Source organism: Taudactylus pleione, unplaced genomic scaffold, assembly GCF_031769625.1.
Source record: "Taudactylus pleione unplaced genomic scaffold, aTauple2 ptg000004l, whole genome shotgun sequence".
Taxonomy (NCBI): Eukaryota; Metazoa; Chordata; class Amphibia; order Anura; family Myobatrachidae; genus Taudactylus; species Taudactylus pleione.
Window position 1 is genome coordinate 9,202,306 of NW_028284407.1, and position 15,195 is coordinate 9,217,500.

At 35.0% G+C, this 15,195-nt stretch overlaps 3 protein-coding genes across 4 annotated transcripts; all 3 read left to right on the top strand.

Moving 5' to 3' along the window:
* Window positions 1-2,955, top strand: HOXD10 (homeobox D10). Its single transcript, XM_088468590.1, has 2 exons — window positions 1-830; window positions 2,147-2,955. The coding sequence occupies exons 1-2, from the start codon at window positions 92-94 to the stop codon at window positions 2,422-2,424; spliced, it is 1,017 nt and encodes a 338-aa protein (XP_088324716.1). The 5' UTR covers window positions 1-91; the 3' UTR covers window positions 2,425-2,955.
* A 2,544-nt stretch (window positions 2,956-5,499) lies between these two features.
* HOXD9 (homeobox D9) lies at window positions 5,500-6,758 on the top strand. The gene is made up of 2 exons (XM_088468602.1): window positions 5,500-6,128; window positions 6,461-6,758. Exons 1-2 carry the CDS (start codon window positions 5,552-5,554, stop codon window positions 6,700-6,702), a joined length of 819 nt encoding a protein of 272 aa, XP_088324728.1. The 5' UTR covers window positions 5,500-5,551; the 3' UTR covers window positions 6,703-6,758.
* A 3,736-nt stretch (window positions 6,759-10,494) lies between these two features.
* Window positions 10,495-12,800, top strand: HOXD8 (homeobox D8). Of its 2 annotated transcripts, none has more exons than XM_088468615.1 (2): window positions 10,495-11,222; window positions 12,025-12,800. In XM_088468615.1, exons 1-2 carry the CDS (start codon window positions 10,802-10,804, stop codon window positions 12,312-12,314), a joined length of 711 nt encoding a protein of 236 aa, XP_088324741.1. In that variant the 5' UTR covers window positions 10,495-10,801; the 3' UTR covers window positions 12,315-12,800. The 2 variants fall into 2 exon arrangements, with proteins under 2 accessions (XP_088324741.1, XP_088324751.1); XM_088468625.1 differs by having other exon boundaries at window positions 12,028-12,800.
* Window positions 12,801-15,195: the final 2,395 nt, after the last annotated feature.

Consider the following 15,195-nt stretch of genomic DNA (forward strand, 5'->3'; position numbering starts at 1 on the left):
GCAGAGGCATCCACAATTACACAGGGAATGTTTTCCTAGAGATGTCAGCCTACAAAGGACACAATCTCTCTTCTTCAAATTCCTCCCCAAAATGTCCTTTCCAAACAGCTCTCCTGCTGCAAATACTTTTTTAGTAGATTCCTTGATCAGTGCCTGTAGAAGTGACAGTTTCTATTCTAACAACGCCAGCATGTACATGCCACCTAGCTCAGACATTGGGACTTATGGGATGCAAACCTGTGGACTGCTACCATCTCTGGCTAAAAGAGAAGTCAATCACCAAAATATGGGTATGAATGTACATCCCTATATACCTCAAGTAGACAGTTGGACAGATCCGAGCAGGTCTTGCCGAATAGAGCAACCTGTTACACAGCAGATCCCCACTTGTTCATTCCCTACAAATATTAAGGAGGAAACCAATTGCTGCATGTATTCTGATAAGAGATCAAAAGTCATTTCTTCAGAAGTGCCATCATACCAGAGGCTGGTCTCTGAGAACTGTTCTGTTGATAACTCTGAGGTTCCCGTCCCAGGATATTTTAGGTTGAGCCAGACCTACGCCAGTGGGAAACCCCAAGAGTACAATAATAACCAAGAAACCAGTTCATCCTTAATGTTACAGCTAAACCCCCGCGGCAGCTCCAAACCTCAGCTATCTTCTACACTTCAGATGGATAAGAAAATGAATGAAAACCCGGGCAGCCAAGACTCCTCTAAAGTCCCTTCAGTGGAAAGTCCAGAGTCCAAGTCTGCCTTGCAGGAGGACAGGAGTTGCCTGGCTGAGGTGTCTGTGTCCAGCCCAGAAGTACAAGACAAGCAAAGTAAAGGTCGGTATTACAAAGAAGTTTCAACCATTGCATGGTGTAGCCTGTAAAACGCCAGCATCATAAAACACGGTGTTAAATACTAGCATTACCACCCATAACATTTAATGGTAACTAGATGTCAGGATGGAACTGCCCTGTTCCTCTGAAGTATTTAAAAATAGAACGTTCTGTTAGGAGAGAGACTGTAAAAAATCAATATACATGCTCATATGTGTGGTCACTGTAATCAGCATGTGGAACTTAACCCCAGAGACATCATATACATACAATATTAAATGTTAATGATCAGTGGCCATTGTTATATTTGCAAAAAATTGTGCAGAATTTTACCTTTGGTATAGGGTTAAATCTTAGCAAGAAGCACATCATTTTATTTTATTTTTAGCCTAAATAAGAATAATATTATTCACGAGCCACTATATTTCAGGTAAAATTAACTTTAAACTGAAACAAGTTCAGAATTTTGATGCATAAACAATTGTGTCTTATAAGAATGTTAATTTTATAATTGGCACTTCGGGTGCTTTTATTACCTACCTTTATTTTTAAACATATATATAATTGCAGTAATGTGTAGTAAAAGCTAAATCATCTGCTGAAGTGTTTTTTATTTTTTTTTATTTTTGCTTTATAATAAAGATTCTAATAGATAATTGTAATGTGTGTTATGTATTTAGTAGTTATCTTTAGTTTTACTTTCACCTTAATGACAAAAAATTACATCAGACTAATTCAATCATTACTCTGTTTGGTGTTTACAATGTGGTATACACCTTTAGGAATTCTTATTTTATGCAGTTTTATTATTACATATAGAACATTTTATATTTACAGATAAGAATATCCGATTTGACGGATCCAATATATAGCACAGTAAATACATATGTATTTATTCATATAGTGGACCTGTATGTTACTGTGGTTTGTGTGCGCGCACAAACCCATATACAAATACATATGTTATACTGTAGGTAACTTTTTGCCGTATGTGTTTGAATTAATATTTTAAATATACATAGTTATGATTATATCATAGGTAAGGCATTACACCATTCACTGCATTTATTTTTGAGTGTAGTATATGAGGTATATGATATGATATTAATATGATATGATATAATATAATATGATAAGGCAGATGCCAGACCATTTTTTATTTATTTTTTGTTAAAGGTTCATTGTCAAGTTTAGACAATGAATAGAGTACGGGCATTTCTCTTTTAGTTTACTCTGATTCTTTATAGTTTTATTATTTTCTTTTATTTGTGTATTTATTTATTTTTGTTTGTTTGTTTTGCCTTGTTTTATTATAATAGAAGAAATCAAGTCTGATACTCCAACAAGCAATTGGTTAACTGCAAAGAGTGGCAGGAAGAAGAGATGCCCATACACAAAACACCAGACACTGGAGTTAGAGAAAGAATTCTTGTTTAATATGTATCTGACGCGAGAGCGCCGCCTAGAGATCAGTAAGAGTGTGAATCTCACTGACAGGCAGGTCAAGATCTGGTTTCAAAATCGCAGAATGAAGCTAAAGAAGATGAGCAGAGAGAACCGAATCCGTGAACTGACCGCTAATCTGACTTTTTCTTAAGTACACCGAACTGATCTCATACGTTCGTCACAGCATCAGCTATTTCTCAGAAGCAGGAGAGACTTTGAAAATGTATCAAATCCATTTCCTGTGATCTAGAATGTGATTCCTCGTCATTTTTTTTAGTGCTGCAAGTGTCTCTATGTACTTCCATGGGTATATAAATAATAAAAGATCTAGCACATGTAATTTATTATTTTTTTATTTTATTTTTTATCACCGTATGGCAGGGTAATAATGAAGAAAGTTTATCATTTGGTCTTAAATTATTGGAACTGTTTACCATATCCAAGCAATGTGACTTTTTCATGTTTTTACAAAAAAGATGGTCTTTCTGTATGTTACTTAATGGACCTTAGCATTTTAACTTTCATGAGTATTCTTATTGACTTTTGGGGAAACAAAAGCACATTTTCTGTAAATGTCTGCTCAAAGTAACTGAGAATATGTTCGTATATGTGTAGTTTATTTGAGTCGTAATCCTGGTAGAATCCTTCTTGTGATATGTGGTAATATCATTGAGACAGCTATGTGTCCATACTCTGCATGTTCTTTGCATGTCTTATGCAATAAACTGTCTGATCTCTTGATGTTTTCATCTTATTTTAATTGGGTACCCAATGCCTTCATTAAATTAACTGTGGTGTATAATTCACCCTTCGTGTCTAAAAAAGTATCCTTCCTCTAGGCTAATTTACAGAATTTAACTACTTCCTTTCAGACCATTTACTTTGACAGATAAATAAAGTCTGTATTTAGAAGCTTCAGATAAACAAGATCAGAACCACTTTGGGTTCCAGGTAAGCGTCACATCTGTATTTCTTAATTGTATATCTCAATGTATATCTCTATATCTCTATATCTCTATACAGTATATTATGAGGTTGTAGTGCCTGCAAAATATATAGTTGCGTGTGCAAGAATGAACTAGTCTTTTTTTCAATATGTATGTGTATATATATATATATGTATATATATATCTCAATGTATATCTCTATATCTCTATATCTCTATACAGTATATTATGAGGTTGTAGTGCCTGCAAAATATATAGTTGCGTGTGCAAGAATGAACTAGTCTTTTTTTCAATATGTATGTGTATATATATATATATATATATATATATATATATATATATATATATATACATGAACTTCAATACATGGGTGGACACATATATGATTTTCAATACATGGGTAGACTCAGACTCGTTTATACATTAAGCGCCCACTCAGCCTATGATATTTGTGTTTAGAAATCACCAAAACACACTCTACTGTATATCACTTTATTACTTGTAAAGCTCCATTTCATTCGCTATTGTTAAAAATATTCGCAGGGATTTTTCAGAAGAATAAAATAAGAGGACTGTTATTATTACGTCATATTCTGACATTAGTCCATGCTATAGAATTTAAAATGAAACCAATCGCTGCAGAGAACTCACCTCTCTCACTTGCAGGTTTTGGAATTGAGCGATTATTAAATGAACGTGGTCCAAGCTAGCCCGAAGTGCTGGGAATAGCCTGAAGTTGCTAATAAGAAACCAAGGACCATATTTAAATTCACCATGGTTCAATTAATCTTATAGTATTTACATGATCACAAACATGACTTTGAAGTGTACATTGTACTATGCTACTTCGATGCATTCTATAAATAAAAGTAAACAAAGCTTCTGTCATTTAAAAGTGTCAAATTTCAACCTTATTTAAAACATGCGTAAACGGCAAAAAACATGGTAAAACCAGATAATTCTAACATCATATTGCTATGCCTTTGTAGTATGTACATTGCCCTTGGAAAGCTGTTTGGGAGCATTGTCCTAATTTTTCAGTTGTTGTTTCCTTAGAGAAACATGTCCGTTTATGACAGAACTGCATTGACGTTCTCTAGGTTCCGATAAACTGTTTTATTTCAGGAAACAGCCCCAATAAACTCTGTGTCTTTCCAGCAGAAGATCATAGCCCCACTTAACAACACTGAGCTTAAAATGTCTTTACTGCCCCAGTGTGTCTTGTAACAGTAAAATGGGTTATAGAAAACAAACTTTCTAGTTCTACCTCTTAAATAATACTTTTGCAATAAAAAACAGACTTTAAAAAATCATATTCAAATACACTGATATATATATATATATATATATATATATATATATATACACACATGTGTGTGTGTCTGTGTGTGTGTGTCTGTTTCATATACACACTGTAAGCAACTTTATGTGCAAATAGTTGAAGGGATAGATAGATAGATAGATAGATAGATAGATAGATAGATAGATAGATAGATAGATAGATAGATAGATGTAGAATATTAAACAGAACATCCACTAATTCAGGTAACAATAGCAAACTCCAGAATCAGATCCAGTACAGAGTTTAATGTTCTCTAAGGCCATTTGATTACAGGGCACATTAATGTATAATCAAATGCACCTCATAACATTTTTATTGAAACCCATAAAGCTCATGATACTTCTCCTCCACCTGTTTTTAAACTACTATGAAGGGTTTATGCATTTCACACGTTGAGCCCGGAATGTCCTCTCCTATGTAAATAAGAACTGTTGCTGGATGCTGTAGGGCTCAGTACTGTGCTGCTGCTTCTCTCCCATATCATGGTGGCTCCTGGTTTGTGGCTAGTAAAACAAGTTTTATACCCATAGGTCAATAATCTGAGCATGCTTTCCCTAGTTCTGGAGCGCGGGTCCCCACAGTTTAAAGGGTAATTAAACAAATTCAGCAAAGTGATTAAAAAGTGAATGGCAGGGGGAGAGAGAGCTGAACAGAGAGAAAGAAATAGTCCCTGCTAGCCCTGCTGCACACTGTAAGCAGAAGCCGAGCCTTTCAGCACAAAGGTGGAATCTGTCCCTATATTCCCTCCCCCTGGTTCTTGTTCCATATATCTCGGCATAGTTACACTTTTATTTTTAATTGTATGTGTTTTTAATCACATCAGCCCCGTTAAGCGGATTGATTTACTCTGTATTGGTAAATATGATCACGTGGAGCCCGCAACCAATGGACGGAGAATGCAGTCTGCAAAATACTATGATTGTTCTCAGGGAGGGTATTACATACAGTTAAGAGTGTAACCTTTTATATGAGTGAGAGGGGAACCTAAAATGTCGTCAAGTGGCACTATAAGTAACTACTATGTGGATTCTCTCATAGGAAATGAGAACGAAGAAGTCTACGGTGCTAGATTCTCTCAGGGAGGTCACACAACGACCTCTAGGCCACCAGGTGTTGGAGATACTTCTGATTTTTCTTCCTGCAGCTTTGCGTCAAAATCCAGCGTCTTCTCTGCGTCTTGGTCCACAGTGCATCCACAGCCTTCTACAGGAATGACTGGTATATATCATCCCTACATGGGCCAGTCCCACCTAGCAGCAGAGGGTAGCAGATACACAGTGCGCTCCTGGCTGGAGCCCATCGCCAGCACTGCGTCTTCCTTCTCTGGATTTCATCCCAGCGGGCGCAACTACGGCATCAAACCTGAAAGTGCACCTAAAAGGACCGAATGCTCTTCTTTTGACTCCCAGGCCCAGGGTGTCAGTCTGCCAGAGTATACATGTAGTTCATTTGCAGAAACCCCAGAAAAGCCTCCACCTAAAGAGGCTGTTACCAACGAGGAGCCAGATAACACTGATCTTAAAGAGGAGAAGCAGCAGCAGCAGCAACAACAACAACTTGACCCAAGTAAGTACAAAAAGAGAGAGAGAGCGAAAGAAATTGCTGTTTGATTTATTGCCCAAACCTGCAAGGCTCTAAATGTGCAAAACTGATAGTTTTACTAACCTATAAAACCGTCTAGACGCCTAGCATATAGCCCAAGCATGCAACACGAGGCTATAAAATTATTCTATTACTCATATAACCACCTAAGATCAAGACATCATTGGTACTGTAAACACTCTGGGTGCATTAAGGCTTTTTATGATAATTCTTTATAAAAGTGGTGTGAGTAGGTCATCCTGATCGGAAACGAATTTAGCAGTATTTCAAACCTCAGCCTGTGCTTTCTCTTCTAGATAATCCTGCAGCAAACTGGATTCATGCTCGCTCCACTAGGAAGAAGCGTTGTCCGTACACCAAGTACCAGACTCTGGAGCTAGAGAAGGAATTCTTGTTTAATATGTACCTCACCCGAGACAGGCGCTACGAAGTAGCTAGGATTCTGAACCTTACTGAAAGACAGGTCAAAATCTGGTTTCAGAACAGGAGGATGAAGATGAAGAAAATGAACAAGGAAAAGGGCAATAAAGTCTTATAACAACATTGGATACGCACTGAAATTGCTATGAATTGCTATTTACTATTCAGAACACACACACACACACTATATATATATATATATATATATATATATATATATATATATATATATATATATATAAATGGATGTAAATGTATTGTGTATTTTGAAAACCTTGTCTGTCATCAGTGCGCATCTGACGATGCATCACAGTTTGAAATGTTTTTGTCTGAAGAATAATATTGTGATTGCACGGTAGATTTTACAGGTAGGTATTGTTACATGTTTAAGGCATTTTATGGGTCGGTATAAAGTAATGTAGTTAAGTTAATTAAGATAGCAGTAAGAATTGTAAGTAGAACCGCAGTGGTTGAAGTCGGCAATAGGAAAGTGTTAATAATAGATTACTTACCACATTAATATGACACAATTAGCTTCAATATTGCAAAGAGAAGCAATATGCAGTCTGCATGCTATGTGACACTAATATATGTCATTAGTGCAAAGAAATAACTTAATACACAATAGATTTTTTTTTAATTATGAGGAAAGGCCTAGAATTCAGTTAGCGGCCAACAGTTTATTTTGCTAAGACATTCATTTAATAAACTTGCATTTATTTTGCAAAACTGGACAATTTTATGCAAATGTATAATAAATAATATTATGAGAGGGAAATAATCTTAAATGATCAAACCAAACTACTTGAATATAGCTACTTTGAAAGCGTTTACGCCAGTGAAATCCCAAAATTCGTTTGATGGAGAAAACATGCCTGATCTATTTATGGTCTTCATGTGAGTTTCATGCACGTGTAGCAAACATATAAAATATTGTGTTTAATCTTACCAAACGAAATGACTTATATCTGTGTATGGTTTTGAGACTGGATTTTATGTAAGCACCGAGTTGCATAAGATTCAGAGATACTGCACTGGCTGGTATTGGCCGACGAGTTTACATACTTTCCTCCTATCCTATATATTGTGTAAACTGGAATTTTTCAACAGGTTTTTCTATAACCCAAATGGACTTCTTAAATTAACCCTTCAATGCCAAGGACTGTTACATCTCTGATTCACACAACTTGCATCGGGTGCGTTTCAGGACTGAGTGGAGATTCCACTGTTGTTGTTTTTTTGTTTGTCTGTTTTTTACTTTCCTTCCACCTCCTCAAATCCAACAACAGGAGGTCTCCAGGAGAACGTTTATTGTTTTTTATTTTTGTTTTTTTAATGCAAAATGAACAGAAGGCACTGCATTATCGATGTTTGGATATAATTTATGTTTACATTTGTTTGTTAGCGTACATGTTTATGTTTGGACAATCTAATATTATTAAAAAAAATAAAGCATTTGTCCTTGTAGGAAAAAAAAGTGTTGTATTTGAAACTACTTCATTGTCCGGTCTGTACCTATAATGCTTTTAAAACAGGAAGAAGAAGGGTGCCATAAAGTAATTTGAACGGCTAGACGTCTGGAATAAATGGTTTTATGGTGGACCATGGCGCTTTGCTTTGAAAGAGGCTTATTTTGATGTTTGTGTCACTTGAAAACAAAATTCTGAGAAACTTGGACTATTCTTTGGCTAACCAATAAAGGTACAGATGAATAGGAACTCCACGCTTCAGGATAAACAAACGAATTCACAATCAATTGTGAGCAGTCCGTTTTACTAAAGCAGCAATTATTGCATTCTTGATAAAAAAAATTGCGTAATTACTGTGCTTTCTTACGAATAATCTTCCTTCTCTCCTACTTTTCGACAAATGTTTATTGTATTCTATTATATAAACAAAATATTAACTTTCAATATTGTGTAACACATTTTTTTCTTTCAAATACAACCGTTATTACATTCAAATTAGAACAAGGATTTGAAAATGTTAAAATATGGATATATCGTTACAATACGTTCATTTGAAGATTAAAAATGAAAATGATATTTTACAGGAAATTTGTGATTAGCAGTCAACTCCCATCCACACATTGATAAGGGAAAGAATATTGTTCAAATGGGTTCATCGGTTGTTCATTGTCTGTATCCAGATTAAACTCTCCAAAGAAGGGAAGTAAAAAAGGTTGTCACAAAACCTGTAGCATATGGTTTGAAATGTCGTCATTTAAATGTTCTGTAAATGACAAGGTCTGCACCGTTATTCCTGCAATCCTGATACCAGCAATAACTTCAATTGCTGTGAAATAAACATTTATGGTAAGATAAACAAATTTATGACCTGACCAAACTGTATATGACCGCTAGGGTGCGCTCTTACTCCACTTGTTTTATAATGCAGATGTCATGCACTCTGTCACTCTCTATAAAATCTCTCAAGTTTACTCAACATCAATCTCTTCTGCTTAAAATGTTGTATATCTGCATATATACAACATAATGTAGGGGTGCACTCACCAGTCTTCCAAAATTCTTTAAGAAAAAATCACAATCTTTATTTTGTCATAGTAGAAGTTTTTTACTATGACAGAATAAACATTGTGATTTTCTTTAAAAATACTTTTGGAAGTCTGGATAGTGCACCCCTACATTATACTATATTTTTTAGGTTTATGGATTGTCTCCATATATATATATATATATATATATATATATATATATATATATATATATATATGTAAACAAATAATATGACCTACAACAGGAAACATGAGTCATTTGTACACTGTTGGAATAGACTGCCCAATGTGACAGCACTAGGAATTTTTATAGTAGATTTAAATAGGACAGTTCTATTGTTATGGCCTCATGTTTTCTTTTGCAAAAAAAAATGACAATATAATTTCTATTACAAATAAGGATCAATGATAGAAAGAGAACTCTCTCGCAACCAATTATTTGTGTAACTTTTGAGATATATATATATATATATATATATATATATATGACTGTCTGAGCGATTGTATGTTTTATGTTCTGTCTCACTCATGCACATACACTTACTGCAGACTGAGACACCCCATGCCCCTGGCAGGTCATCCTGGAACTTGCAGTTCCAAAATTTGATTTGGGGGCGTTGGGAGAACCACAGTCGGCTTACCATCTGATGTATGATATAGCACAGAGTAATATAAATATACATTTTCATAACGTCATAAGGCCTGAAAGCTGCGTCACGGGGTGATGATTTTTGTGATAGACTGTACCCAGGTAGAATAGTATATTGGCCAAAGATGTCTTGCACACCAACAGAAAATTAACATTGTCTACATTGTACTATTAATATTACTAATAAAAACAAAATAGCATTTGTGTATACATATTTATTTCACCGTCACCGATAAATAATAAATAACAGACTGTAAATCATTGCCACGTTGGTTCTAATGAATAATTCCCCATTTAACGTGCTTCTAGTCTTTCCTAGTTTTATTTTAAGAGGTAATGATGGGAAATATATTCATGGGCATGAATTTCATTTAGTATCAATTAACCTGCAAGTTCCAGCCATGCGTTCCACGAGTCAAGGGTAAATGCTCATTCTACTTGCAAATGTGGATGTTAAGCTCTGCAAACTGAATACAATATAGAGGCCACTTATTTAGTTACAACGTGGAAGTAATGTGGGAGCGGTTTCCAGAACAAAGCGCACATATAGAATAAGAGTGTTTGCATACTGCAAATACAGGATATTTTTAGTGCAACAAAAAGAAGTCCTCAATGATTCTGCAGCCCTTTGGCGTAACGGCGTATGCATCCCGGGCTCTGTAGTGCGGTCACTGCGCCCAGTCGATTTGCAGAAACTTTCCGGTATCCATCCGCCTGCTATCTTGCTAATCACCCTGCCTACTTGTTTCTAGACTGTATCTACTTCCCCGATGGGGGTTGTTTGGTGCCTCAGGAATGGTAAATGCAAACTAGAGCCAAAGATCCACTGAACTATATGTAGTTTTTTTTCTGTGCTGTGTGCATTGTAGGAAATGGCCAAAGCAGTGAGGCAAGTCATTTGTGCGACTCATTATCCCATAGTGATCAGCATAGTGCAGTGGGATTCCTACTATGAGTAGTGCTATTGCGGGACTGTAGGAAAAGGGCAGTCACTTTTGCGCTCATCTTTTTTTTTTAGTTTCCCCCCCTTTGCTGCCTACTGATCTAACCCAGATGAGTTCCTATTTTGTAAATCCGCTCTACTCCAAATACAAAGCTGGAGATGCCATAAATCCGGGTTACTACGACTGTCATTTTGCCCAAGATGTTAGCAGCAGACACCCTCTGGTGTTTAGTGCCAGCCCAGGTCTCCAGCACCCCAATCAGGATCTCTACCACCCGGGGAACTCAGGAGCCATCCCGAACCCCGCAGGCTATCAGCAAACTCCTTGTGGGATTACGTGTCATGGTGACCCCACTAAGTTTTACGGATACGATAACTTACAGAGACAGCAGATTTTTACGACACATCAAGAGGCCGAGCTGGTCCAATATCCTGACTGTAAATCGTCTAGTGGTAATATTGGAGAGGATCCAGAGCACTTAAATCAGAACTCTTCTGCTTCTCAAATGTTCCCCTGGATGAGACCTCAAGGTTGGGTGCAGTAAAATCTTTTAACTTACCATGTAACTAGAATAGCACTAATAAAATGTACTAAGGTTACCCAGCTTCTTTCTGACTCTGCAAACAATATACACACGTGCTCTGGCAAGGATGCAAATTCCCAGGAGCTTCAGTTGCTGAAGTATAGAATCCATAGTAGTTTTTCTTTTGTGTTCAGGTGTGTGTGTATGTGTATATACATATATATATATATATATATATATATATATATAGTCTCTCAACTTTCAAGCAAGTCTTATTTAACTCATTGTGTGTTAGAAAAGTCTATCTATCTATCTATCTATCTATCTATCTATCTATCTATCTATCTATCTATCTATCTATCTATCTATCTATCTAGATGATATGTTTTACATTCTCTTAATATTTCCCTCCTTTCATTTGTGTCTTGTGTTATTTCTTAATATAACATTATTGTGTTGTTTACTAGCATATCATATTCTGTGAGTGCTCTTTGTTTACATTTGTTTATATGTGTTGTGGAATGCTGGAGTTTTAGTGGTTATTTATGTTTTTTTGTTTAGCCCTGTTAATAGCACTGGAGTCATGGTCTCCTACCCTGTATAGAGTTATTTATCAGTTATTTACGGTTCTGGGCGTCTCCTGTTCCCTATAAAATCTTTTACGACTGCTTCAATGCTATGAGCTGCCCATGTTCCCTCTTTACTTCTCTGGGACGTTGAATGTCTTCAGAAACACTATTTAGTTTCTCTAATTATTTCTGCTGTAGGTTTCAGGACTCTAATTTCTGTATTCATTTTGTTTTGATTAGTAGCCCCTGGTAGGAGGAGAGGAAGACAGACGTACAGCCGATTCCAAACACTAGAGCTGGAGAAGGAATTTCTCTTTAACCCCTATTTAACTAGGAAGAGGAGAATTGAGGTGTCTCATGCATTAGGACTCACGGAAAGACAGGTCAAAATTTGGTTTCAGAACAGAAGGATGAAATGGAAAAAGGAAAATAATAAAGAAAAATTTCCAGTCTCCCCTCAAGAGGGGAAAGAAGATGCAAAGTCAATAGAAAGTGTTGTGGAAGAGGAGAGAGGAGGAGACACCAACTAGCGTTCCTATAAGACTTCTCATACCCTGCTTCCATTATGGGGTAGGGGAAGTCTAGCTTTCTGTGTAAACCACTTATATACTGTAGTAACCTGCACAAATCACCAGGGATTAAAACTACCTAAATAATTAAGCATCGATAGACAATTTGTGGCTCTTCAGTTGTGGAACTACAAATCTCAGCATGCCCTAAAGCATGCTCATCATGCTTGGACTTGTAGTTCCACAAAAACCTACTGAGTGGTGGGTAGTCTGTCTGCCTACCTCTGCTGTAAGGCATACATGACCTTGCATATTGATTTCCTTTATATAGCTATAAAAAAAATATGCAAAGTATAGCACAATGTAGGAAATGTGTCATTCCATTGTTCTCAATAGAAAGACAGACTCTATAATACAAAGGATATTTAATTATAAAATACTTAACAATGATTTTATATATTTATAAAAAAAATGGACCTGATTTATCAATCAAAATGATGTGCACTAGATGGGTTTAGAATTGTTTTAGTGATTTAATAATTGTTTTTTAAGATATACTTTTAAAATTTGCTCAATGGTTAATATGAAGTGAAATTATTTGTATTGTTATATTTTTTTGCAACCGTTGTTTAAGAATAATATTTTATCACAATAATATGACTACCAGCGTTTCTTAACCTATGCAGTTTATTAAATACATTTCTTTAGATATTAAATCACCTACACTTAAACATTATTACTCGTAATTGTCATTATGCATTACTTTCACTCTTGTTGTCTCCACAATGTATTTATTAATATTTATTAATCAAGGTTGAGTATATATATATATATATATATATATATATGTATGTATATATATATATATATATATATATATACATACACACACACACACGAGTACATTTCCATATACAGTTAGAACTATAAGCTATATATGTAATTGCAGAAGATGCAATGTGTTTGTGTATACATATATATATATACTTACACATATTTGTGTGTGCAAATGTACACACACACACATACACTGCGAGCCCTTATCGATATCCATATGAGAAACACTATGTGATTACAATTAGATATGTATAGTATTTCTGCAGAGCTTCCTATGCATCCATTGATACATCAATAATATATACTACAAAGCAGTTGGTTTAGTCTTTTTTAAAATAATTTATTTCACAATTATTCAAACGCCTTTGTCATTTCAGTGTATAGATTTACACTCTAAATTATTATTATAATTTTGTTTTTGTACAAATACATGTACTACATTAAACCTATTGAATTGTAAAACCAGTCTTTGTAAGCCAAGCAGGCGTTCGTTGACCAATAAAATGGGATATTGTGGAAGTAACTGCAATAAAATTTTCATAATATTTTAAATCTATGCTTATCTATTGGTCTCTTTGGTCTGTCATCATATCCACCTACAGTATATAATGTAGGGAAAACTGCTACAGAAAAGCAATACTGATGCATACATTGTAATAAACTGCAAGTTTCATGGTTTATATGTCGCTAGGCCTATTGATTTTTGTAATAGTGTAGAAGAAAATAAAGCACATTTGTGAAACAGAAATAAAACTCCGTATTGCAATGTATGCTTAGCATTTATACTGCCTCTTTAATAGTGACTCCATTGTGAGTGAGTCTGTTTTATTGCTATTGATATAATCTGGGGCCTTGAGAAAAAGTAACAAAGAAGACGAGAATTCTCTTCCAGCCATTCTTTATTTTAGCGATTATGTTGCAAGTTTTCAACTGCACAAATGCTTTTGAAGGGTATTTCCTTGCTACGTATGTATGTGGTGCTTGCAGTGATTTCTCTTCACCACACAGACAAATCCGTTGTGTCATCTGGATTATTATATTAAAGTGTAGACCACGTCCGGTACTGCAACCCTGGCACTCTGCCAAATAAGTGCCCAAATGGAAAAATATATATCTATAAGCAGATTCATATTAACTTCAGCCATGTTTGTGTGTGTGTAATTGTGTATATATATATATATATATATATATATATATAAACACACTTATATATGTACACACACACACACTGTTTTCCTCTTTTTTATAATTGCTTAAAAAATATCTATCTTCAAAAAATGCATTGCAAAAGTGTGGAGGGTGAGGGAGATAGTGTGTTTTCTGTGCATGGCATGGACGATATGTATATATTTATCTGACCAGGTTGTTCTCATACAACCACTACTGGGGTGCAGGTATAAAGAAATACGTTTTCTTGTATATGCAGTGATTTATTGATTTATATATTTATTTTATTTATTTCACAATGGAACCAACTCAAATGATTACTTTTATAGATCAATATTTCAAAAATCATATTATTAAAGAAAATAAGAAATAACGTAATGCAGAAATAAACATCTTAAATGCACGATGATTGGGCTATTGAATGCAGATTATTAAAAAAAAAGTTTTTATGGAAACAAAATAGACACTTATTTCTGTCATTACAAAATATACAAAGTGGTGATACTTAAAAAATATAAAAAATAAAAATAATTGCTCCAATATTCATATTCCCTTTGTGTCGGTATTATTTTCTTCGAAGCTACGTTTACATAAAAAAAACAAAAAAACATACGAATATATTTTAATAATATTTCACATGCTACAAATGTAGCAAATCACTGGCTGAGAATGTTTCAGTCCATTACGCATTTACTTTCTAAAGACGATCAAAGCGGACTAAAACAAAAATAATTAACAGAAAATTACACTCTAAATATTTTATGTGTTTATGCCCACTTTAAATAGTTTTATTCTCAAGCACCGTTCTGGGTTAGCCACAAAGTGCTCGCATTTAGAATTCTATTAATCTGGGAAAAGCCCCATAACACTGGTTTAAAAACAGCCAAGAAAAATGGCG

Excerpts from the sequence above, each read along its gene's own strand:
- HOXD10 (XM_088468590.1), top strand. The coding sequence starts at position 92 with ATGTCCTTTCCAAACAGCTCTCCTGCTGCAAATACTTTTTTAGTAGAT. Across the intron at positions 831-2,146 it reads ACAAGACAAGCAAAGTAAAG|AAGAAATCAAGTCTGATACT; the intron begins GTCGGTATTACA and ends TTATTATAATAG.
- HOXD9 (XM_088468602.1), top strand. The coding sequence starts at position 5,552 with ATGTCGTCAAGTGGCACTATAAGTAACTACTATGTGGATTCTCTCATA. Across the intron at positions 6,129-6,460 it reads ACAACAACAACTTGACCCAA|ATAATCCTGCAGCAAACTGG; the intron begins GTAAGTACAAAA and ends TTTCTCTTCTAG.
- HOXD8 (XM_088468615.1), top strand. The coding sequence starts at position 10,802 with ATGAGTTCCTATTTTGTAAATCCGCTCTACTCCAAATACAAAGCTGGA. Across the intron at positions 11,223-12,024 it reads CCCCTGGATGAGACCTCAAG|TAGCCCCTGGTAGGAGGAGA; the intron begins GTTGGGTGCAGT and ends TGTTTTGATTAG.